General features: G+C 44.1%; 1 protein-coding gene across 1 annotated transcript in view; it reads right to left on the bottom strand.

Moving 5' to 3' along the window:
* Positions 1-9,945: 9,945 nt before the first annotated feature.
* The window catches only part of ACTR1A (actin related protein 1A), a 217,157-nt gene continuing 201,652 nt past the window's right edge, over positions 9,946-25,450 (bottom strand). Inside the window, exon 11 of the mRNA XM_069239514.1 lies at positions 9,946-11,509. Within this exon, the coding sequence (XP_069095615.1) occupies positions 11,407-11,509 (103 nt within the window). The 3' untranslated portion in view covers positions 9,946-11,406. The remainder of the gene's footprint in view (positions 11,510-25,450) is intronic.

Genomic DNA, 25,450 nt, shown 5'->3' with positions numbered 1-25,450 from the left:
GGGGGAGTCTGTGAAGTCTACTCAGAGGGTCTGCAACAGCTTAGAAAATTAAATATTATTAACAGGTCCAATAAAGTGTATATAAATAAAAATGCAAAGTTGTTAGTTTTAAAAGGTTCTTTAAATGTGAAGGAATTTGAAATTGGAGACTAAAAAATAAATTTGTATACTCAGATTAATTTGAAAGACAGTGCAAGCGCATCAAACAGAATATAGTATGAACAATGGGTTGACTTAATTGAATTTCGAAAAGCTCCAACCTTCAAATTGTGATCTTTCATATCAGTATGTGAATTAAATAAAAGATTTTATTGTTTGTTTATTGTTTTGGAGTTCAAATAATCGAAGTAGCTTAGGCCGGGGTCCCTGGCTTTCAGTAATCACTCAGTGGTGGTAACCAGTTTCGAATATCTTTTCAGCAGGGGGTCTCCGGATTCCAGCAATGATTAAGTGCGGTTCCACAGAAGTCAAAAGGTTAAGAAACACTGGCGTATAATTCTGAGTAGTAAAACAACCTGCAATTGCTTCTGAGACGTGAAGAAAGTTTTGCTCTGTTGCTACGGTTCAATTGTGAGCACAAATATGCAGGAAAGCCCCCCTTGAGCTGCACGATCTTGCAGTTTTCTTTTTCTGTCCAATGGTATGAAATGAAACCCTTGACTCTTTTGAAATTGGCAATACTGTACTATGAGACTCCTGTCCACCCAGCTCTTTGAATTATTTGTTTCTCCTCTTCTGCTCCTTTATCAGTCTGTGCCACAGTGTGTGCAGTTATATCTCTGTGTGATTGACTACAACCTTCTGGTATATGACCGAGAACTCTAAGTGGTCTCTGAGGAACTCTTCATGCAGAGCAAGGGTGGTCCTGCAGTACCAAGATTCGGGAAAACCCAATTTTAAAATTAATTCTTCTCCATGGGGATATTTGCTTTCTGGAACTCTCTTCCAGTTTACCGGAGGGCCAAAGGTTCTCCAGTATCCATCAGAAGATACTTTAAAGCTCATCTTTATGAATTATACCAGAAATAACAATAGCTCTTTGTTGCTCACCTGTACTGATATCCTTAGCAAATTTGTTCTAAAGCTATGTGTGTAACAATATTTCTGTGTTCCACTGTAAAACAAACATACAGCAGGAGACTTTTTATTTCTAACATTCGTCAAACGGTAAGTGGAGGTGCTAGGAAACAGCAAAGTACAGTACAAGTCTCCTCTTTATTCATAACCACGCAAACTCAACACAAACACAATTATGTAAGATACTATAGTATGGCACTGAAAACAGCAATCCTCACCGCTGTATGGGTACGTACATATCACACTGTACTACTGAAACATGGAGTGCTACAGGAAAGGTTTCATGGATCACAACATGTCAACATAAAAATCAGTTCAAAAGGCTTGTCTTTCCCCTAAGCCTCTTCCTAGATTTAGTGGATGAGGAGGGGTGGGAATTCCAGGTGGTGATAGTCGCTTGCATAACGTGGTTACTACAGTTTTCATGTTGAAAAGTGGACACAATGTAAGGTGTAAACAAAGAATTTGTCATATAAATGCTAAAACAGAATCGCCATAAGGGTAAGCAGTTTTGTATATGAACAGCTTTATTTCCCTTTTTGTATTTATTTTGGGCAATACCAACCAACATAATTTGGAGAACCTGTGCAAGGTACATTAATACTAAATTTGAACAAACTTCTCAAGTCATCATGTACACAATAAGCAATACAACCGGTTGCTGATCTGATTCCCAGACCAGCTATGTGTGCAGCGGAATTAAGTGAATCGCAGAATCAATCACCAACTAAAACTTTTTTAATACTGCCTTGTGAAAAAATAATGAACCCACTGAAGGGTCATTCCAAACTGTTGTTTGTATTCCATGTTCCATCTGTGGACGGAAAAAGAATGTTCAGCTTTCTCACGATGCTCTTTGATCAAAAGTTGGACCAGCAATGGGAAGGATCAATGATCCTACATACAAGACGTCCCCATGCCACACATATTTGACTCTTCCAATACCATTTGAACCTCAATACCCATATTAAGTGTAAACTTTTGCTTTAATGAGGATTGTATGCAACGTGCCAGTGTAGCCACAGTTAAACAGCAAAACTTGTTAAAATAAATATGTTAAGAGAGGTTCACACTAAAGTTGGCAGCCATAGGCAAACAAATCTGTGGAATGTGCAAAAACAGCAGCACACTCATTACAAAAAATGATTTTATTAGAAGGTAAAAACAACCAACTTGTTTCTGGAACTAATATCTATAAGAAGGGTCCTTCCCGGTCTTAGAACAGATTTACTGAAAATATTTTTTTTATTTTTTATTTGGTGAGATTGGAACTTTTTTTTACTACTTTCAGACGTGTTACCGGAAGCAGTGTGTCCTCTGCCTAATACAACTCGCTTGTTACAGCTCCTATTATTTTGTAAGCAAGAGCTACAGCACACGTTTGTCACAAAAAACAACTAGTAAACTTTCTGGTTTTGAATGGTGGATGAAACCACGCAGTGCACTATTACAACATAGCACTAGCCAGGAGCTAGCAACTGCCCTCTTCCTAATGGACAGTTTTAACTAGAAAACGTAGATCCAACATGTAAATTTCTAATCGCAATCGTTACAAATAAACTACCACTAATAGTAAATGGATGATTTGTATACACTACAATAGGTCAACACATGAAGTGTCTTGGCTGCTTTTAAGAAACCTTTTTGACGTTACTAAGAACATACGGACTTGCAGTCCATGGGATTAAATCATGTTTTTTTTTTTTTTTAAGTAAACTTTAAGAGTTGACAATGCGGATAAGGGAACAGCTTGACTTTAACATAATGTCACTGATATGATACAGAGTCCAGCATCGGCAAGTGTCTCCAGAAACATAACAAACAATCATACCAACCATGACAATCGATTTTGTTAATTGTTTGAGAGAATTTTACTTGTCTTTAATAGTGATATTCCACACTGAGCATCTTCTACAGAGGCTTAGGTGCCCTAGACCTGGAAGCCTTCTGTCTCTCCGCTCACCTTGGCATTTGAACCATGTCCTGGGAAGTCAGAAGGCCTATGCAACCAGATGGTGGACCTGGAGAGCCAACTCCAAGTCGGCAGATTCTGGGGCAAATCAGTGAGCACTTATGGCCAATAATAATTTACCTCATCCCCATACAAATGTATTTGCCCAGCCTTGGAGTTGTGTGACAGACTGGGCCAAGTCCCTGGGAAAGTCAGAGAAGCTGGCTACTGCTGGAACCCTGCAGCACTGCCAAAAAAGGGTGCGAGCCCACTGCTTCAGCACCGAGGCGAGTGCTGTTATTCATATCCCCTAGGTGGCATTGGGCCTAGAACCACGCCCCACAGGCCATCATAAGGAGTGCCCATTTTACCATAATCACTTGCAACTTGCTGGTGCCTTTGTATATTTTTTAGGGAAAGAAGTAAAGAGGACGAGTGCTGAAGGGGCAAGGTAGGGTTACAGAAATAGAGGGAACAGAGTGACAGTGTCCCTTGGAATACTTACAACTTTTCTGATCCATAAGATCCCTCCTTCAGCCAAAATGAAAAATGTAATTACCTTTGGTTACAATCGTTTTGGAGTATACACTACCTACAGATTCCTCACTTGTTCAACATTCCCAGACCCCACACTAGACGTGGAAACAGTTTCCATGGAGGGCTGTGTCTCACTTTTGGCACTGGAAATGATGGCAGCTTGACGTCACTTGAGTAACAAACCACCTACCACATTACTATAGCAACTAGGCCTGCTTCTTGGGCCCTTTAGCCTCATAACATTTTATTCTACTTCATTTTATTATTTCAGAATCAGCCACACTCGTGGTGTTCTTATCTAGTTGTTCTTTCGCCTAGGAAAGCATTGCGTTTCTCAGCAAGACATTCTTTTCACTTTGTGCTTTTCTCAAGGCTGCAGTGAGATAGGGTTGCCAGCACAAATGGTACACCGCATCTTTAACGTTCACAGAAACACACACATCCTATGTAGGGACATTTTCTCAGAACATCAGTTATTTTATTATAAAAACACTTTCTGTCCCATGCACGTTAGAGGGAGATTCTAGCCAGATGACCACAACCGCATGCTGATTGACTTTGCTACAGCTGCTTGCTGAGACTACCGGTTCCTTGGCCTACATGGAGATGGTGTCTCTATAGACAACAGGCTTACTTGCTCCGGTTTGGGGGATGATGTCTTCCCGGGGGGAATCCTGAAGGGCGAATTAGGGCTTGCTGTGTGCTAACATAGCTCAGGTAGGAATTGCATATGTTAAGCATAGTGACAGTATGGTGGGACTTTTCCTGTGTTTCCCTTTTTCTGCCCACATTTTGCTTCTATTATGTTTCATCATTCTAATTATTGCATTTTGTGCCATTTTATCAAAGACACAGCTGATTCAATCAATGTTTTTGAACCGTTTTCTGCCTCTGTCATGCATGTGTGAGACTAATGTAACTGAGAGAAAAGGTTGAGATCTAATTCACCACGATTTACCCGAGAAGTCATCTTGTCATGCGCCTAGTTGCCACAAATCATCCCTGCTCTTGGCCAGAGATGAGGCGCTGCTAGCTGGAAACGGATTAGGCAGACAGTTGTCACATAGTGTGGGATTGGATTCAGTTCCCCACAATTCAGGTGATGCTGCTCCCCAAATCCAGCAGCCTCATTGGAATAAGGAGAGCCCACGCAATAAGAGTATCCACCAAAAAGATTGCTGCCGAAAGCAAGTATCTTTCTTATGATAAATACTTCTACCTACGGATTCCTCACCTGTTGAATAAATTCCAAAACAGTACCCTCGCAAGTGGTGGTACTTAAGGAATGGTCAGACTAAGAAGTTCTGCAATACTGCATGAACAAAATGACCACACCTTCTCATCTCTGATTCCAAACATTAGTGTTTAGCCAAGGTGTGAAGGAAAGCCCATATCACTGCCTGGGAAGCTACAGCAGCTTTCCACGTGGTGCTGTGGAGGAGGAAGAGGAGAAGGATGATGGTTGCTGGGTCTGATGGCTGTTGCTTTTTCCCCTTTTTCTGTACTGCTGGAGCAGCGGGTTTGGTTGCTAGCTGGGCTGAGACAGCTACTGTTTTTAAAAAATGAAGCCTCTCAGAACCCTTGAAACTTGAAGAACTGTCTGTGACCTCTTGCAGGAGATTGAAGGCCCAAAGATCTGGCTGCATTATATTGCTCCAAGGCTGTATCTGCATTGCCTTCAAAAAATGCAAGCGTCATCAAATGGCAAGTCCTTTAGCACATCTTGATCATCCCCCAAAAATCCCATGGGCCTAAGTCAACCATGCCAGCCTTAGGCGACCAAGCAGCCTTTGGCTCAAGCAAATGAGTAAGCTGTATCAAGTTCCACTGCAATGATGTTCCTTCTCCGCAAAATGGTCTATCAGGTAATATGGCAAATTCGGAAGATCACTTCAGCCATATCTTAAAAAGTGTGCATACATCAGCCTATACGATAGACAGCATTGAGTGAACAAAGAGCCAGGCTACCTAAAGAGAACAACAACAGTTTAACTGTCCGTCACGGGGTTGAGCCGAGAAGGAACATCCTGTTTATTTTGTACAGGTGAAGACCTACAAAATCTGATTTTCCAACAAGAAGTAAAATGTTAAGAAAGGTGGATCATGTGAAGCGAGCATGCATCGCCTGGCCACAACATGGTTTGCTGCCAGGACTGATGTGGGCTTTTCCCACACGTCCCTCACCAGTCCCATTAGTGCCACAATAAAAGGTAGTAGAGGGTCGTGTATGTTAGAGGCTGGCTGTGTAACATCTGTTAGTATACTTGATTTGGAGTCTACTAAAAGAATGGATGATTCAAAAACCTCAGCTGCATTCCTAAGGCTAAGGATAAACAAATATATCTGGTGAAATGTCTAGTCCATGAGTAATGTGCAAATCTACATAGTCTGCTGTATCTGCAGAAAGGATTGATAGGAAAGCAGCAGCCTCAATACTGTCATCTGTGTCATATGGCACCACCTCAGGCATCAGGCCTGAATAAGTCACCCATGATCTGCCAGTCATACTGACTGGGTCAAGCACATTCCTCTCTGCATCTTACTTCCTTCAGAATACCCTGGGCCTTTCTTCTGGACCTCAGAAGGGACTCTTAGTGTCTGATGGTTCTCTGGATGGCACTGTAGTCAGCCGTACCAGAGTTGGAGCCAGTACAGAGGCTGGCAGCATCTGAACTGCAACAGAGCTACATCCTGCAGTAACATCAACAAAGGCCTTGGATCAAATCTAGCTGCCACCAGAGGTTTTACTAGTGGAACAAAGAGCAAACTCAATACCAAGGCAAGATCTTCCAGCGGAATCCAAAGTCTGCATGGCAGAACATGAAGAAAGAGGCAACATGAAGATGGTGGGATAGATTGGCCAAAGGCATTGGGAATTCTGGGTAGTCCAGAGGTGAAGCCACAGGAGGCATCAGCTGCAAAGGAACCGTTAAAGGCCCTGGAGCTGGCATCGGAGGCACCAGTGGAGTTGGTCCCTCAGGCAGAGTAATATCAACAAGCTCTGGCTTAGGGAACATATTCTGCTGGAGGAAGAGCAGTCGGAGGTGATTTGATCTTGGACTTTAAACTACACTTAAGGGACTCACCTGCAAGGCTCCTCTTGTTCTATGCTTTTCCCAGGACTGTGGAAATAATTGTTTTTTACCACAGTACTACGATCACTGACCAAGGTTATATTAGGTCACTTTTACTCAATGTCTTGTCTGTTACTAGGCTTCTTCTGACATGAACTTGGATACATGCCATACCATCCATGATGCATAAATGGCTGCCGTAGTTGATAAATTCATACTTATAAAGTAGTCATGGCTAGAAATTCTCAGATATGTTGTAAATTCCTTGGCAAACAAGCCCCACTGGAAGAATATCTCTATAATAAATATTACATTTGAATTAAGAGAAATAGTTATGATCATTCTTTCAGTGAGCAGAACGTAATTCAGTTTCTGAAACTGGTCTAATCTTACTTTATTCTGTTTCCTAAGCGCATTTTATTGGTGGGTGCTAAAAATATTTTGCCTTTTATATACATTTCTAAACCCCATTATATTTACCCAATATATTTAAGGAAAAAGAAAAGCAACACTGACATTATATAACCAAGGATGTCTTCTCAACATTTCATGCATGTTTAGGGCCAACACTAGCATGCCTGAAAGAAGGCTAGCAAAATGGGAACAGTTGTATTCCCACCTGGCTCAGCCTCTATAATGTGGCAAGAAGCAATGCTATCATGAATGGTGACATGGTTACTTAAGAGAGATTCTAAACCAAGCAGTATGCAATATAATGTCTGAAACTCAATTTTGATATCCGAAGTTTAAGGTTGAGATACTGGATGCTCCAGTTGCAGCCTTGCTTCAGGTACTGCTATGTAACAGGGCATTTATGAACCTAGCACAGCACTGTAGTCCAATCATTCTGCAGATCAACTGCACCCCTAGTTTAAGAAACACAGTAAACCAATTACCTGCTCACAACAATTGTTTTGCCTACCAAAGTAAATCCTTTTTAAAGGGTCAATTTTTAGCAAGTTTTAATATGGGCAACTCCACTATTATCTGACCATACAGTGTGCCTTGTGAAACCAAGCTATGACTGTTACAGTTTCAGAAAGACTGAAGGCAATGGGGCATTGCATTCTGCACTTCTTTACTGGTCATCAACCGTTCAGGTCTTATGGGTCCTCACTTTGATATATCTTGAATGCTCTTTGGATAGTCATCAAATTCTTCCACTTAAAGTCTGGCAAATCACTGTTCTGCAATTATGAAACTCAAGAACAAGAAGCAACTATCAAAAAGATGTCAATACGGCACCATAGTACCAGTTTTGCTTCAGGAAATGGTATTCTGCCTATCTTTTGTTTTCAAACATGTTTCACAAGTCACACCAAACCATTGATGTTTCACTATTAATCAAGGCATGTGAAATAAATATTAAGAACCAAATGTCTGATGTGCTAAGAGTGCGGTTACGTCATCTGGCCTATGTTAAGATTTTACAATAGAGAATATTTTTTGACATATTAAACCTTCAGTGCAAAAAGAGAAAGTGCAATTCTAAGAATATTTTTCTATCCTCAATCCCAACTGTCAAGTAACAGTACTTCCATGTGATGGGTGTCACATGGCTGGTTTAATTTGATTTTCTTAGTGAACACCCTATATCAGTGAGTTTTACAGTAGTGTCTGCTATTTCAGTCACTCAATGATTCCTCTTTGTACATCATACTTTTGTATGCCTTTACTCTCCAGGTTTTACATGTATTTTCCATCCAGGGTGCAGCTCTATTTAAAGTTTATTTGCAAAGCAGAAAGAAGGGGGAGCCAGTAGGTGTACCAGTTAGACGTCTTCCATACCATCGCTCCAGATATTATATTCTTAACCACAATCTATCCAAAGTGAGCCAGTCTGCCAAAACTACTATGGACTCCTGGAAGTTTAAAGTGGCAAGCATGTAGGAAGGTGTAGGAAGGACTAGAGAGGCTAGAGATAAAAACACACACACACACAAATATATAAGTATGTCTCTATGGGTAGGAATCGTCATTATTTGCGGCTAAGAACAGCACGGATTGAGAATAATAAACACTGAAATAACAACTGATTCCAACTGTTATTTATCTGCATTTATCTCCAAGAAATACAATACAGTTTTCCTGGCTTACTGATGAAATGAACAAATTGACAGGGTGTCAAGTAAACAGTGAGAGCATTTGTGATGCAAACATAAATATTCTAGATCTTTGATGTTAATAAAAACGGAAAGGCGCTTACGCTTTAAAATGTTAACTTGGACAAAACGATGCAGACGGTTTCTAACATTGTCAGTTTGTTCAATATGACAGACATTATATTCTTGTCAAGCTATCTTGAACCTTTAACATGTCTGCAGCTATAAAACGATTACTAAGCATGTTGTAATTCTGTACGAAAATGACAAACTTGATAAAATCATGCAACATATTTGGTCCTCAAAAGCAGAGCCATGTATTGAACAGTTCGGGATTAGCACCTGGCAATCCCAGTCACACTAAGTAAAATACTCTATGCGGTCTGACTAGCTGCATAAAAGAGACATCATTCAGAGCCAATGAAGACTTCACACAATGCTAAATAAAGCTGCAGGCAGACAATTCCAACATTTTACAATTTATAACTGCCAGTGGTAATGACATTGTCACTTATTTAAGGTTAATCCTACTTTGATCCTGTAATTTTCATGCACAGTGCATTTGTTTAACAGAAAAGAAAGGATACAGAAACTCAAAATTTCATGGTGCACGATAAACAAAACAAAATGAGCTGTAAACATTCTTTTGGCACTGGAACAATAAAACCAGGTATAAAATGCAAACATGCACAAATTACAGTTACAGTTCTGTGTAGTTTCTAATGTCGTCTAAATCAGCAAGTCATTCCCTAATTAAAAAAAAAAAATAACAAAGGTAACAACACTATTCCATTCAATGTGGATTGGGCAAAAATATTCGGGACAGCATCTAAAAAAACAATGTTGTGGGACATTCGAGAAGATAACCTTTTTTTCCCTTTTAAGTAGGGTGTCCATACCTGCAGAAACCAGACGATTATATGCCTCTAGCATTAATTGGTAAAACTGTTGAATTAATTCCATATATATATATATATATATATATATATATATATATATATATATATATATATATATATATATATACATGCACACATACAAATGTGTGACAGACACAGTTAATTGTTATTAACACACCTAAAACTTTCCCTGCCAATGTATTTGCATTAGCAATGAAAATTATCAATTAAATCATTAAAAAAAAAGAATAAAATGTGGTCGAAAGTGATAATTAAGTAACGTACAGAAGTTACAATCACTCCTTACAAACTGACCAGCAGAGTTTGTTTATTTTACTGGTTTAGCAAGGTGTGAGCGTTGTTGAAGCAAACTGGATGTAACCTTATTAAAAGGATCAAACACTGTAATCAGTTAGTGGCTTTGACTTGAAAAGGAAAAACTTCACTGTCTAGTAACAGCAAACAATATTAACTGTAAGAGGATTATGTAGGTAAGAAAAAGCCCTTCGACTGTCCATAACAAAGTCATCTGCTGTTCCAAGACCATACATTATCCCTCTAGTGCTGTGAACAGCAGTTTAAATGGAAGGCACCACCCTAAGAATTATGAAAGCCAAAAAACCTGCTAGCGTGGCAATAAAAGTGAAAAACAGAATAAGGGGGAAATTGGAGGAAACATCATAGTCTTTCACGAACAAACATTTAAAATACGAATATTTTCTTAGATGGATTCAAAACGTCATGCCAGAGTATTCTATATGATTCATATCTCCCCAAACCAACCTCTGCCATGACCAACCTTGTAGTTATTATCTTCGAACCCAAGAATTCTTCAAAATGTATTTAGAAAATATGTTTGATTTATGGTTTTATAGATAAACAGTGGGCCCAAAAGACATGCACTTGTTCCAAATCTTTTGCTTTACGGTTACAAAAAATATATATTACAAGTATATAAATAAATTGTTACTCCCAGTGTACTCTCAACTCCTCTCACTCTCAATGAAGTAGTAGCAAAGGCACCCACCATTACTAAACTATTGGCAGAACTCGTTTGGAAGTACATAACTAAAACAGTGCTTGCCATTCAAGCCTGAAGTGCTAAGCAAAGGGGAGAAAAGGCAAGCATTCACTTGGCCTCAAAACTGGAATACTGTTTTGTTTTTTTCATATTTAAAAACACAGTTTCAAAAGAGATGAACGATGTTGTAATAGCGAATGCTTTCCAACTTTTCAGTTAAAGGAGCCTACATGTAAAGCTAGTGAGTTTAATAGTGTCACTTAAACCACAAATTACTTAATATACATTTCTATGTGCAAAAAAGAAAAACTGTCTGTACTTCTAATATAACACACAAAAACTCCATCCTATGCTACTAGTCTTCCTGTAAAATTCAAGTGTTATGGATCCATTAAAAGTTGTTTGCCACATCAGCCACAGCTTTCTTTCATGACTGTTGGTTACTTAAAATATTCAAGTGTTTACATGTTTTTCTTTTACAGCCCTTATCAGAGGCAATTTTCTTTCCTTTTAGTATGACTTGACCTATTAAAAAATAAAAAGAAGGCCTAGAAATGGGATGTTTCCACCAGTGTCTGTCTCCTTTCCTCTTCAAACCATTTGAAGCCATTTCTTTGGCTTTGCTTTCTGGCATTTTTTGGCATGCTGGAGCGCACACACACATTCAATCATCTCCTTCCATACTGCACACTCGAACTTCGAAAAGCGAGCTTTAAAACAGGAAAGGAATCCAAGAAGGGTCGAATTAAAATGTTTTCCTGTGAATTGCTCGAGCTCCATCTTCTTCATATTCCTTCTTTGAAACCCACATTTTTTTGAAGGTGTCCAATGATGCCAGGATAGATCCGCTACAAGTCAAATATGGAAATGGTTAAGATTTTATTTTTTCAAAAAAAAAAAAAAACTTTAATGCCAAATTACAGAGTTACACAAGATAATTTAGTACTTTGATCATATTCATTTACAGAAAACAACTTCTGCAATGTTAAAGAACGTCCGTGTCCAAGCACTTACAAAAGTATTAAAATGCAAATAAATAATTCTTCAGAAGCCCAAGTGTTTATGTGTATGATAACGGTGGTAAGTAATGAAATTGCAATACCAGGAGGAAGAGACCAGAATTGGACGACTGATGTTTATCAGTGAGACGCAGGAAAAACACGATCAAAATTTAGACAATTTGCTACCATACAGTAGTTTAGAGAGCTAAAAAAGTCATATTATTCAAACTAAATAAATGTTGAACAAATAACCAGTTACAGGAACAATGTAAAGGAATAATTAAGGGAGTTATTGTCAAGATGGAAAATGTCACTTACCCAGTGTACATCTGTTCGTGGCATGAGACGCTGCAGATTCACATGCTGTGCATATCCCGCCATCTAGTGTTGGGCTCGGAGTGTTACAAGTTGTTTTTCTTCAAAGAAGTCTTTTCGAGTCATGAGATCGAGGGACTCCTCCCATTTCCGCTCCATTGCGCATGGGCATCGACTCCATCTTAGATTGTTTTCCCCGCAGAGGGTGAGGTAGGAGTAGTGTATGTAGTAATAGTGCCCATGCAATGGAGTAAGTATGTATGTACATAATGTGACTAAAAGTGATATATTTACAAATGTACAAGTTTTATTTTTATCAACTTATAACAGCTACAGGCTCCCGGGGAGGTGGGAGGGCGCATGTGAATCTGCAGCGTCTCATGCCACGAACAGATGTACACTGGGTAAGTGACATTTTCCATTCGATGGCATGTGTAGCAGCAGATACACATGCTGTGCATAGATATATACTTTTTTTATTTGCTTTTAAACCCGGACACAACGAGTCCGGCAAAATAATATAGCTCAGGCAGTTATTAGCAATCAGATACATGATTAACATTTTTGTTAGAAACACATAAAGAGGCTTCCCTAATTCCCACCTCCTCTCAACATTCTCAAAACACAATCCTACCAAAAGTGTACCTTCTTGCAGTGTCTTCCCAAGTCTCCCTATTCTATTTTGGTGTGGGTGTGCATGGAGTGTCTCTGACCACCCACCCTGACCCCTGTACTCTGGACGTTTCTGGCTATACTTCCATAGAGTAGTATGTTATCCAGTGTCTCCATATCTTTTGAAATTTCTGCGGGCATCCCCTGTTTATGTATGTCATTTTTTCCCCCATCATAAATCCATCCATCCCTCTTCTCCAGGTATTCAGGTTTGGCCGGGCCTGGGATCCCCACTGTCTGGCTATGTCTCTTTTCGCGACCATCAGTCCGAGTCCGCATAGCATAAGTTTCCTTCTGGATAAATCTATGTCGTTGGGGATGCCCAAGAGTATGTATTTGGGATCTGGGGGGATCGTCTCGCTCAACACCCCCGAGAGCTCTCCCAATACACCTTCCCAGAACTCTCTTATCACCGGACATTCCATATTACGTGTATGAAGGTACCAGTTTCACCTTGGCATCTAACACATTGTGGGTGTCTGATCTTTCCAATTTTGTGTAGTCTGTTTGGGTCATAATACACTCTGTGCAGAATTTTGAATTGGATCAAGCGAAGTCTTGCTCTTATTGCCACCTCTCTCGGAAACATCAATGCAGCCTCCCAATCTATTTCTTCCAATTGCCCTACATCTTTCTCCCATTTGCTACGAAGGTTTATTAGTGTATTTGGCATGTTGTTGTTAATGGTTTTATATATCAGTGATACTGATTTCTCCATTATTTCATTTATTAACAGGCAGCTCTCTAGGGGGGAGTATTCCACGATTTCTTGTCCTGTTAGCCCCTCCTTCCCCCACGCATGTTTGAGCCTTATGTATTGGAAATATTGTGTCTTGTTCAGTGCATATTCTTGTTGTAGTGACTCAAAGGGCTGGAGTCCACCGTTTAACATCAGGTCTCCTATCTTGGAGATCCCAATCATGTCCCAGCCCCTGAAGCCTCTAAGCTTCTTGATTTCCTGTAGCCAGTTTCCTTCCCATAACGGGGTCTCCATGGTAGGGCGTCTGTACCATCCTAACTTTTTATTAGCCTTTTTCTATGCCTGCAGGGTCACCTCAGTGGCAGGAGCTAGGTGATTGGTTCCCTTTCCTTCATATAAGAATTGTTTACAGGATCTCCCTTCCCATTGCAGCCTCTCCAATCGAAAGGTGGGATGTTCATCTACAGCGAACATCCAATCATTGACATTGGCTAGGTGAGTCGCCCAGTAGTCAGCCTCAATGTCCGGCAGTGACAAACCACCCGCGTATTGGTTACGCTGTAGTGTGTTTAAGGCAATTCTCTGGTGTTTCCCCTCCCATAAGAAGAATCTGATATCCCTGTCTATGTTTTTGAATTGGCAGTTGGGGATTTGGTAGTATGTGTTTTGCAGCATGTACAGTAACTTTGGTAGCGCGATCATTTTTATCATTGCCACTCGGCCCATTAGCGTCAGGGGAAGCATTTTCCATCTATTAAAATCATTGCTACATTCTCGCGCTACCCTCCCTATGTTACGTTCGAGGCCTCTATTATCTTCATGGGTTACATAATATCCCTAGATATTTAAATCCTTCTTTTGTTTTTTGTAGTTGCATCGGTAGAGGTGGGAGGGATGTCTCCTGCTGTGGTATATATAGTACCGATTTGTGCCAATTGATACAATAACCTGAGTGCCTGCCATATTCCTCTATCAGGAGGAACAACCTCGGGATTGTTACCTCTGGGCGCGTGATATATAGGAGAACATCATCCGCATATAGCGAGATGCGTTCCTCTTCTTCCCTTTCTGGTCTCAGTCTAAAACCAGTTATGCCGCTGGAGAGTCTAATCTTGCAAGCTAGGGATTCCAGTGTGAGGGCGAATAGCACGGGGGAGAGGGGACATCCCTGTCTCGTTCCTCTCTCAATGGGGAATTGTGAGGAGATAACTCCATTTACCCTAACCACAGCCACCGGTCCTGTGTATAGCAACTTTACTCATTGAATATATTTAGGGCCGAAGCCGAATCTTCTCAGGGTTTCCACCAGAAATGGCCAGTGTACTGCATCGAAAGCCTTTTCCGCATCTAATGCCAGGAACAGGTGGGGCTCTGAGCGGTTCAACACCGTGGCGAGCCACATGTGTACCCTTCTTAAATTATGTCTTGTGGATCGTCCCGGTATAAAACCGGTCTGGTCCATGTGTATTAGTGAGGGGATGTTTTTGATGATCCTGGTTGCCAGCACACTCGCTAGGGCCTTTACTTCCACATTTAGCAGGGATATCGGCCTATAGGAGGAACATTTATCTTTAGGTCTACCTTCTTTATGTATTACTGCTATTTCAGCCCTTCGTAGGTCTGGGGGGGAGCACCCCTTGTTCTCGGGCCTCTAGGTACATATTTAATAAGTGTGGGGCCAGTATTTCCCTAAAACTTTTAAAGATTTCGGCCGGGAATCCATTCGGTCCCGGCGCCTTACCCGGCCTTAGTTTCGGTAGTGCGGCAGAAATTTCCTCTACTGTGATATCTTCCTCTAGCTCCTCTCGGTCTGCCACGTCTAGTCTCGGCAGGATTATCTCATTTAAGTATTTAGCAATGGAGTCCATTTCTGCCAATGGTCTAGCTTTATAAAATTCTTTATAATAGCCTGCAAATGTTTCGGCTATGTCGCTATCTTCAGTAGCCCTGGTTCCATTTTGTGTCTCTATTTCTTGGACCCATCGCGCTTCCCTTTCCTTTTTCCCCAGCCATGCCAGTAGCTTCCCAGCTTTGTCTCCTGTTTCATACAGTCTGCATTGCGTTGCTCTCAGACGGGCCTTTGCCTCTTTTTCTGCTAGTTCCCTATATTCAAGTTTTGCTAGTTCTAGTTGTCTCAGCAATGAGCCTGAGGGCATATGCGTCGCCTTTTTTTCAATCTCTAGAAGTTTGGCCTCTATTTCACCTATTTGTTTATTATCTCTCCGTTTCTTTTGGGCAACCAGGTTTTGCGCACTATCTCTGAGCACAGTCTTGTATGCCTCCCATAAAATCACTGCTGATTCAACCGACCCTTAATTTTCTTTAAAGTAGAGGTCAGTGTCCAGTCTTAAACCTCTTGCCACTTCCCAGTCCCGCATGTCCCATGGATTCAATCTCCAGCTCCTTCCTTTTTCCGATTTCCCTCCTACAGTGACCATCAGGGGGGAATGATCTGACAAGCCTCTAGTGAGGTATTCCGCTCCTTGTATCTTGCCTATTTCCCCTGCTGGTGCGAAGATATAGTCCAGGCGAGAGAATACCCCATGGGCTCCTGAGAAATAAGAGTATTTCCTCTCCCTCGGGTGTCTCCATCTCCATATATCTGTCAGTCCCAGGGCGACTGTAAAATCATGCAATGTGGTGCCACGACCTGCTGTCTGTTTTCCCCCTGTTCTGTCTAGTGTGAGGTCCATTACATCATTAAAATCTCCTCCCAAGACATGCAGGGAGGCTGAAGACTGCAGTAATATCTTTGCAATCTTTTCCAGGAGAGGGGCTTGCAGTCTCGGAGGAGCATATGTGTTCATGAGAATGACTTCACGCCGTCCCCACACACCCTCCACTCCTACAAAGCGCCCATCTGTATCCTCCCATTTACGAGTGATCCTGAAAGGAGGGGTCCTACGGATCAGTATTGCAACCCCCCTAGAGCCGGATGTGTAGCCGGCATGCGCTAGTACCTCATAGGGGCCCCTTGCCAGAAAACCACATTTTGTACCTTTTAGGTGAGTTTCTTGTAGGAGTACTACATCTGGCTTTTGTCGCTTGATGTATTGGGAGACCAAACCTCTTAACTTTATCCCCTAGTCCATTAACGTTCCATGTGAGGACGGAGAATCCTCTTTCTTAGAGCGACACTCTATTTCTATGTCTTGGGGTCATCTTGCTGTATGAATTTCCCCATTTGGGGTGTATAAACCAGTTTGGTCTCCGGTGTCCCCCTTTCGTGTTCTATAGGGAATCCCTCTTTTGTTTTGAAATGGTGCTATCACTGCCTGCATGTTTGAGCTAATTAAGAAACTTAACCTAATCAGTATATTAAACAACCGTAGAAAACTAGATACCCCTCCCTCCCCCCACCCTACCTCCCATAGGTCCCTGTGAGCTTGTTTTCCCATGATCCAATCCCACTTGAGTCCGGAGGTCTGTGGCCCTCCCTTTCACCCCTTGTTATCCCTTACTATGTATGACTAAGAAAATTGTTCGAACCACCCCTATTTATAGGGTTGTGTTTTAGTGGATTCGGAGGAGGGCAGAGACGGCTGCTCCTTTCCTTAACTTCTTGGATCTTGCAGTTGTCCCTCCGGGACTCCGATTGTCTGTGGGTCTTTTTCAACTTCCATCCTATCTATGGCCTCCATTAGTGGGTGCGGGGAACTCTCTCTCAGTCCGGATCTTTCGTTTGGGGTTTGCTGATCTTCGTCATGCTGTTTGTTTTGTGACCAGTTCCTCCCTCTGAGTCAGTAGTGTCTGCTCTTCCCTCAGCTCTCCTTGGATTTCTCCAGGGCGTGTTTCTACTTGTCCTCTGTCTTCTTCTGCCTCTGCGCAACAGGCGGGACCAATCCTTTGGTCTCGCTCCCTCAGTTCCTTTAGGTGTCCTGTTAGATTCTGCAGTTTCTTCTTTCCTTAGCCTGGGTCGTTCCTCAATCCAGTCCCAGGCTTCTTCTGGGGACTGAAAAAATAAGGTTTTCCCTTGGAACATGACCTTTAGTTTTGCCGGGAAGAGGAGCATATATCTAAGCTGGAGGCCACGTAGCCTGGCTTTTACCATGTCAAAGGCACGTCTTTGTCTTTGTACTTCTCTAGTATAGTCCGGGAAAACGAGTATCTTCGAGTCTTCGTGCCTTACTTCTCCCAGCCTTCTGGCCTCCGTTAAAATTGTGTCTCTGTCTTGGTAATTGAGAAAACGGGCTATCACTGATCTGGAGGGGGGGGGGGGGTCCGGGGGGGGAGGGCCACCCAATGCTCTGTGGGCTCTCTCTATTATGAAACATGTCGACAACTTATCTGGTGGCAGTATTTTCTTCAGCCATTTCACAAGGAAACCGTTCATGTCCGTTCCTTCTATTCCTTAAGCAAAACCCACAAAACGGAGGTTGTTACGGCGTGCTCTGTTTTCCGAGTCTTCAAGGAGCCACACTACATCCTTGTTAATTACTTTGAGCTCCGATACATCCTTTCTTAGACTCCTTATAGTATCTTCTATTTCTGATAAGCGCGCCTCCGCTGTTGTGACCCTCTCGGCTATTTTCCGCAAGTCCTGTCTTAGCAGTGTTACCTCTGGTGCACCTCACCCATTTGTTCCTCCAAGGCACCCCTGGAGGCCTGTATTGCCACCAAAAGTGCATTGTTGTCCGGAGCAGGAGTTGCATCGGCAATCGGGACCGGCGGGGTTACCACTTTTGTGTATCTGTCCATTTTGCCCTGGCGGGGGTTTTTGTCTCTTGCCATCCAGTTTCCGCCTCCGCCAAGACGTTTCGGGCCACAGGCCCTGAGTCCTATACTATCTCTTACCCAAGGCACTGTCTATCTAAAGCCGTAGTAGGTCTGTTCCATCTGAGGATACCAGGCCTCTAGAACTTTGGCCGAACCCGGTTCTCGTTCCTCCCTTTTATTCTTGTGGGTTTATTTGTTCAGATCTTATTTAGTCATAAAACTAGTATCTCTCCCGATGCCGCGTCTCTCTTTCTCTCTCTGTTCCGTTATATTCAGATCTTTTGGTCACTTCGGCCCGAATCAGAGGGGGAGGAAGTCCTCCACCGATCCCACTTCAGTCAGTCGTATACTCCCCTGGGGGCCTTTTACATTCATCCCCATAACTGCCAATTCCCAGCTCCGATCGTCGCTTCTTACTCCTTTTCTGGGGCGCTTCAGCTCATATCAAATATTTTCCGGCCTTTCCCCCCTCCAAGGTCTCCTGTCTGGATTTTTCACCTGCGCTCCGGGTGTTGTAAGATCCGGTCTGCTGGTTAGGGGGTCTGCAACTGCGGTCGATCACCGGGGCCCCGTCCCGGTGCCAGCCAGTCTTCTATCTATGCAGTGGAGGGGGGTAGGAGGGCCCTTCACCGCCCCGGGGGCTTCTCGCTTATTCCACCTTCCAGGGTTCCTCTTCGATTCTAGGGCTCCTCCCTATTACCGATGCAGATATCTGCATCTTGCCCGGGCCTGCCTTGGCGAACTCACCTTCAGGCCGTTTGTGAGGCACTCAGGGCCTTAGTGCCCCTTGTCAGACCCTTTCCCATTTTGAGGCATCTCAGGGGGCTTGGATCTCCCGTCAGTTTTGCTTCTGCTCCCCCACCCCCCCCCCAACCCCCCCCCCCCCTCCGACGTCCGTGCCGGTGTCCGCTCCACGCGTAGCGCTGCTTTCGGATCTCACCTTCAGGCCGCCTCCGATCATTCAGCGGTCTTCGTGCCGTTTTCAAATCTCTTTCTGGGTGGTGGCGTCTCCGAGGGGGAACCTCAAAATCTTATCACCCCTTCTCACTGCTTTCTTCGCTCCGCTATTGCTTCTCTCTACGCACCGCTTTTATTCAGGCCCTGTCCGGCCTAGTCCGCATTTCCTTCGATTCTTTTCGAGGGCCGTTTTCCGTTTCGTGGCCGTTCTCTCAGGATCTGTGGTGACTGGCGACTATAGGGATTTTTCTTTTCTCAGTTGGCGGTCTCCGGAGGGCGATTACTGCATGTAGGATCTCTTTTTCGGAAGGCCGTCCCGGAGCTCCGCAAGACGCGTCCGACTACGGAGCCATCTTGGCTCCTCCCTATCTAGTTGCCGCTGTGCATAGATATGAAGCAGTTATCTCCCCAAAAGTGGTGGCTTAGCCTGTAGGAGTTGAAGTTGTTTGAAATAATGTTCTTAATACTGCTTGTCCTACTGTGGCTTGTTGTGTTGTTAACACATCCACGCAGTAATGTTTAGTGAATGTATGAGGCGTAGACCATGTGGCTGCCGTACAGATTTCTGTCATTGGTATATTTCCTAGAAAGGCCATGGTGGCGCCTTTCTTTCTAGTGGAGTGTGCCTTTGGTGTAATAGGCAGTTGTAAGGAAATGCCTCCTTGGCATGGTTGCCCCCTGACTTTTTGCCTTTGCTGATGCTATGTTTACAATTGAAAGTGTGCTGAGGCCTGCTAACCAGGCCCCAGCACCAGTGTTCTTTCCCTAACCTGTACTTTTGTATCCACAATTGGCAGACCCTGGCATCCAGATAAGTCCCTTGTAACTGGTACTTCTAGTACCAAGGGCCCTGATGCCAAGGAAGGTCTCTAAGGGCTGCAGCATGTCTTATGCCACCCTGGAGACCTCTCACTCAGCACAGACACACTGCTTGCCAGCTTGTGTGTGCTAGTGAGGACAAAACGAGTAAGTCGACATGGCACTCCCCTCAGGGTGCCATGCCAGCCTCTCACTGCCTATGCAGTATAGGTAAGACACCCCTCTAGCAGGCCTTACAGCCCTAAGGCAGGGTGCACTATACCATAGGTGAGGGTACCAGTGCATGAGCATGGTACCCCTACAGTGTCTAAACAAAACCTTAGACATTGTAAGTGCAGGGTAGCCATAAGAGTATATGGTCTGGGAGTCTGTCAAACACGAACTCCACAGCACCATAATGGCTACACTGAAAACTGGGAAGTTTGGTATCAAACTTCTCAGCACAATAAATGCACACTGATGCCAGTGTACATTTTATTGTAAAATACACCACAGAGGGCACCTTAGAGGTGCCCCCTGAAACTTAACCGACTGTCTGTGTAGGCTGACTAGTTCCAGCAGCCTGCCACACCAGAGACATGTTGCTGGCCCCATGGGGAGAGTTCCTTTGTCACTCTGAGGCCAGTAACAAAGCCTGCACTGGGTGGAGATGCTAACACCTCCCCCAGGCAGGAGCTGTGACACCTGGCGGTGAGCCTCAAAGGCTCACCCCTTTGTCACAGCCCAGCAGGGCACTCCAGCTTAGTGGAGTTGCCCGCCCCCTCCGGCCACGGCCCCCACTTTTGGCGGCAAGGCTGGAGGGAACAAAGAAAGCAACAAGGAGGAGTCACTGGCCAGTCAGGACAGCCCCTAAGGTGTCCTGAGCTGAGGTGACTCTGACTTTTAGAAATCCTCCATCTTGCAGATGGAGGATTCCCCCCAATAGGGTTAGGATTGTGACCCCCTCCCCTTGGGAGGAGGCACAAAGAGGGTGTACCCACCCTCAGGGCTAGTAGCCATTGGCTACTAACCCCCCAGACCTAAACACGCCCTTAAATTTAGTATTTAAGGGCTACCCTGAACCCTAGAAAATTAGATTCCTGCAACTACAAGAAGAAGGACTGCCTAGCTGAAAACCCCTGCAGAGGAAGACCAGAAGACAACTGCCTTGGCTCCAGAAACTCACCGGCCTGTCTCCTGCCTTCCAAAGATCCTGCTCCAGCGACGCCTTCCAAAGGGACCAGCGACCTCGACATCCTCTGAGGACTGCCCCTGCTTCGAAAAGACAAGAAACTCCCGAGGACAGCGGACCTGCTCCAAGAAAGGCTGCAACTTTGTTTCCAGCAGCCTTGAAAGAACCCTGCAAGCTCCCCGCAAGAAGCGTGAGACTTGCAACACTGCACCCGGCGACCCCGACTCGGCTGGTGGAGATCCAACACCTCAGGAGGGACCCCAGGACTACTCTGATACTGTGAGTACCAAAACCTGTCCCCCCTGAGCCCCCACAGCGCCGCCTGCAGAGGGAATCCCGAGGCTTCCCCTGACCGCGACTCTTTGAATCCAAAGTCCCGACGCCTGGGAGAGACCCTGCACCCGCAGCCCCCAGGACCTGAAGGACCGGACTTTCACTGGAGAAGTGACCCCCAGGAGTCCCTCTCCCTTGCCCAAGTGGAGGTTTCCCCGAGGAACCCCCCCCTTGCCTGCCTGCAGCGCTGAAGAGATCCCGAGATCTCCCATAGACTAACACTGCGAACCCGACGCTTGTTTCTACACTGCACCCGGCCGCCCCCGTGCTGCTGAGGGTGAAATTTCTGTGTGGGCTTGTGTCCCCCCCGGTGCCCTACAAAACCCCCCTGGTCTTCCCTCCGAAGACGCGGGTACTTACCTGCAAGCAGACCGGAACCGGGGCACCCCCCTTCTCTCCATTCTAGCCTATGCGTTTTGGGCACCACTTTGAACTCTGCACCTGACCGGCCCTGAGCTGCTGGTGTGGTGACTTTGGGGTTGCTCTGAACCCCCAACGGTGGGCTACCTTGGACCAAGAACTGAACCCTGTAAGTGTCTTACTTACCTGGTAAAACTAACAAAAACTTACCTCCCCCAGGAACTGTGAAAATTGCACTGTGTCCACTTTTAAAACAGCTATTTGTCAATAACTTGAAAAGTATACATGCAATTTTTATGATTTAAAGTTCCTAAAGTACTTACCTGCAATACCTTTCAAATGAGATATTACATGTAGAATTTGAACCTGTGGTTCTTAAAATAAACTAAGAAAAGATATGATTTGTCTCTGAGTGTGTGTACCTCATTTATTGTCTATGTGTATGTACAACAAATGCTTAACACTACTCCTTGGATAAGCCTACTGCTCGACCACACTACCACAAAATAGAGCATTAGTATTATCTATTTTTACCACTATTTTACCTCTAAGGGGAACCCTTGGACTCTGTGCATGCTATTCCTTACTTTGAAATAGCACATACAGAGCCAACTTCCTACATTGGTGGATCAGCGGTGGGATACAAGACTTTGCATTTGCTGGACTTCTCAGCCAATACCTGATCACACGACAAATTCCAAAATTGTCATTAGAAATTGATTTTTGCAATTTGAAAAGTTTTCTAAATTCTTAAAAGACCTGCTAGGGCCTTGTGTTAGATCCTGTTTAGCATTTCTTTTAGAGTTTAAAAGTTTGTAAAAGTTTGAATTAGATTCTAGAACCAGTTGTAGATTCTTAAAAAGTATTCCAACTTTTAGAAGCAAAATGTCTAGCACAGATGTGACTGTGGTGGAACTCGACACCACACCTTACCTCCATCTTAAGATGAGGGAGCTAAGGTCACTCTGTAAAATAAAGAAAATAACAATGGGCCCCAAACCTACCAAAATACAGCTCCAGGAGCTTTTGGCAGAGTTTGAAAAGGCCAACCCCTCTGAGGGTGGCAACTCAGAGGAAGAGGATAGTGACCAGGAGGAAAATTCCCCCCTACCAGTCCTATCTAGGGAGAACAGGGTCCCTCAAACCCTGACTCCAAAAATAATAGTCAGAGATGCTGGTTCCCTCACAGGAGAGACCAACACCTCTGAAATCACTGAGGATAGCCCCAGTGAAGAGGACATCCAGTTAGCCAGGATGGCCAAAAGATTGGCTTTGGAAAGACAGATCCTAGCCATAGAGAGGGAAAGACAAGAGATGGGCCTAGGACCCATCAATGGTGGCAGCAACATAAATAGGGTCAGAGATTCTCCTGACATGTTGAAAATCCCCAAAGGGATTGTAACTAAATATGAAGATGGTGATGACATCACCAAATGGTTCACAGCTTTTGAGAGGGCTTGTGTAACCAGAAAAGTGAACAGATCTCACTGGGGTGCTCTCCTTTGGGAAATGTTCACAGGAAAGTGTAGGGATAGACTCCTCACACTCTCTGGACAAGATGCAGAATCTTATGACCTCATGAAGGGTACCCTGATTGAGGGCTTTGGATTCTCCACTGAGGAGTATAGGATTAGATTCAGGGGGGCTCAAAAATCCTCGAGCCAGACCTGGGTTGACTTTGTAGACTACTCAGTGAAAACACTAGATGGTTGGATTCAAGGCAGTGGTGTAAGTAATTATGATGGGCTGTACAATTTATTTGTGAAAGAACACCTGTTAAGTAATTGTTTCAATGATAAACTGCATCAGCATCTGGTAGACCTAGGACCAATTTCTCCCCAAGAATTGGGAAAGAAGGCGGACCATTGGGTCAAGACAAGGGTGTCCAAGACTTCAACAGGGGGTGACCAAAAGAAAGGGGTCACAAAGACTCCCCAGGGGAAGGGTGATGAGACAACCAAAACTAAAAATAGTAAAGAGTCTTCTACAGGCCCCCAAAAACCTGCACAGGAGGGTGGGCCCAGAGCCTCTTCACAAAACAATGGGTACAAGGGTAAAAACTTTGATCCCAAAAAGGCCTGGTGTCATAGCTGTAAACAGCATGGACACCAAACTGGAGACAAGGCCTGTCCCAAGAAAGGTTCCACTCCAAACTCCCATCCAGGTAACACTGGTATGGCTAGTCTCCAAGTGGGATCAACAGTGTGCCCAGAGCAAATCAGGGTCCACACTGAAGCTACTCTAGTTTCTGAGGGTGGGGTGGATTTAGCCACACTAGCTGTCTGGCCGCCTAACATGCAAAAATACAGACAGCAACTCTTAATTAATGGGACTAGAATAGAGGGCCTGAGGGATACAGGTGCCAGTGTCACCATGGTGACAGAGAAACTGGTTTCCCCTGGCCAATACCTGACTGGAAAAACTTACACAGTCACCAACGCTGACAATCAGAGAAAAGTACATCCCATGGCAATGGTTACTTTAGAATGGGGAGGGGTCAATGGCCTGAAACAGGTGGTGGTCTCCTCAAATATCCCAGTGGACTGTCTGCTTGGAAATGACCTGGAGTCCTCAGCATGGGCTGAGGTAGAACTAAAAACCCATGCAGCAATGCTGGGTATCCCTGAACTGGTGTGTGTGAAAACAAGAGCACAATGCAAGGCACGGGGTGAACAAGTAGAGCTGGAGTCTGGAAGAATGGCCCAGCCTACCAAGAGGAAAGGAAAGTCAGTTGGGAAACCAACTGCAACACAGCAAAAGAAAGGGAACCTCTCTTCTCAGGAAGAAGTTCTGCCCTCTGAGGGAACTGAGCCTTTGGAGCTTGAACCTTATCAGGTTGAGCTCTTAGGCCCAGGGGGACCCTCAAGGGAGGAGCTGTGTAAGGGACAAGAAACCTGTCCCTCTCTTGAAGGCCTTAGGCAGCAAGCTGCTGAAGAGTCCAAGGGCAAGAAAAATGGAACACATAGGGTCTATTGGGAAGATGGACTCCTGTACACTGAGGCCAGAGACCCCAAACCTGGTGCCACTAGGAGAGTGGTAGTGCCTCAGCTGTTCAGAGAGTTCATCCTAACATTAGCCATTGACATTCCCCTTGCTGGACATTTGGGACAAACCAAGACGTGGGAGAGGCTAGTCAACCACTTCTACTGGCCCAATATGTCCAACATGGTTAAGGAGTTTTGCCTCTCCTGCCCCACCTGTCAAGCCAGTGGTAAGACAGGTGGGCATCCAAAGGCCCCCCTCATTCCACTTCCAGTGGTGGGGGTCCCCTTTGAAAGAGTGGGTGTGGACATAGTTGGTCCACTGGAACCTCCCACAGCCTCAGGAAATATGTACATCCTAGTAGTAGTGGATCATGCTACTAGGTATCCTGAAGCTATTCCCCTTAGGTCGACTACTGCCCCTGCAGTAGCCAAGGCCCTCATTGGTATCTTTACCAGAGTGGGTTTCCCTAAGGAGGTGGTGTCTGACAGAGGTACCAACTTCATGTCAGCATACCTAAAACACATGTGGAATGAGTGTGGAGTGACTTACAAATTTACTACACCATACCATCCACAAACTAATGGCTTGGTTGAGAGATTCAAAAAGACATTAAAAGGCATGATCATGGGGCTCCCAGAAAAACTCAAAAGGAGATGGGATGTCCTCTTGCCATGTCTGCTTTTCGCTTACAGAGAGGTGCCACAGAAGGGAGTAGGATTCTCACCCTTTGAACTTCTGTTTGGTCATCCTGTAAGGGGAC

This window comes from Pleurodeles waltl, chromosome 6, assembly GCF_031143425.1.
Source record: "Pleurodeles waltl isolate 20211129_DDA chromosome 6, aPleWal1.hap1.20221129, whole genome shotgun sequence".
In the NCBI taxonomy this organism is placed as follows: domain Eukaryota; kingdom Metazoa; phylum Chordata; class Amphibia; order Caudata; family Salamandridae; genus Pleurodeles; species Pleurodeles waltl.
This window is presented reverse-complemented; position numbering and strand designations above follow the sequence as displayed.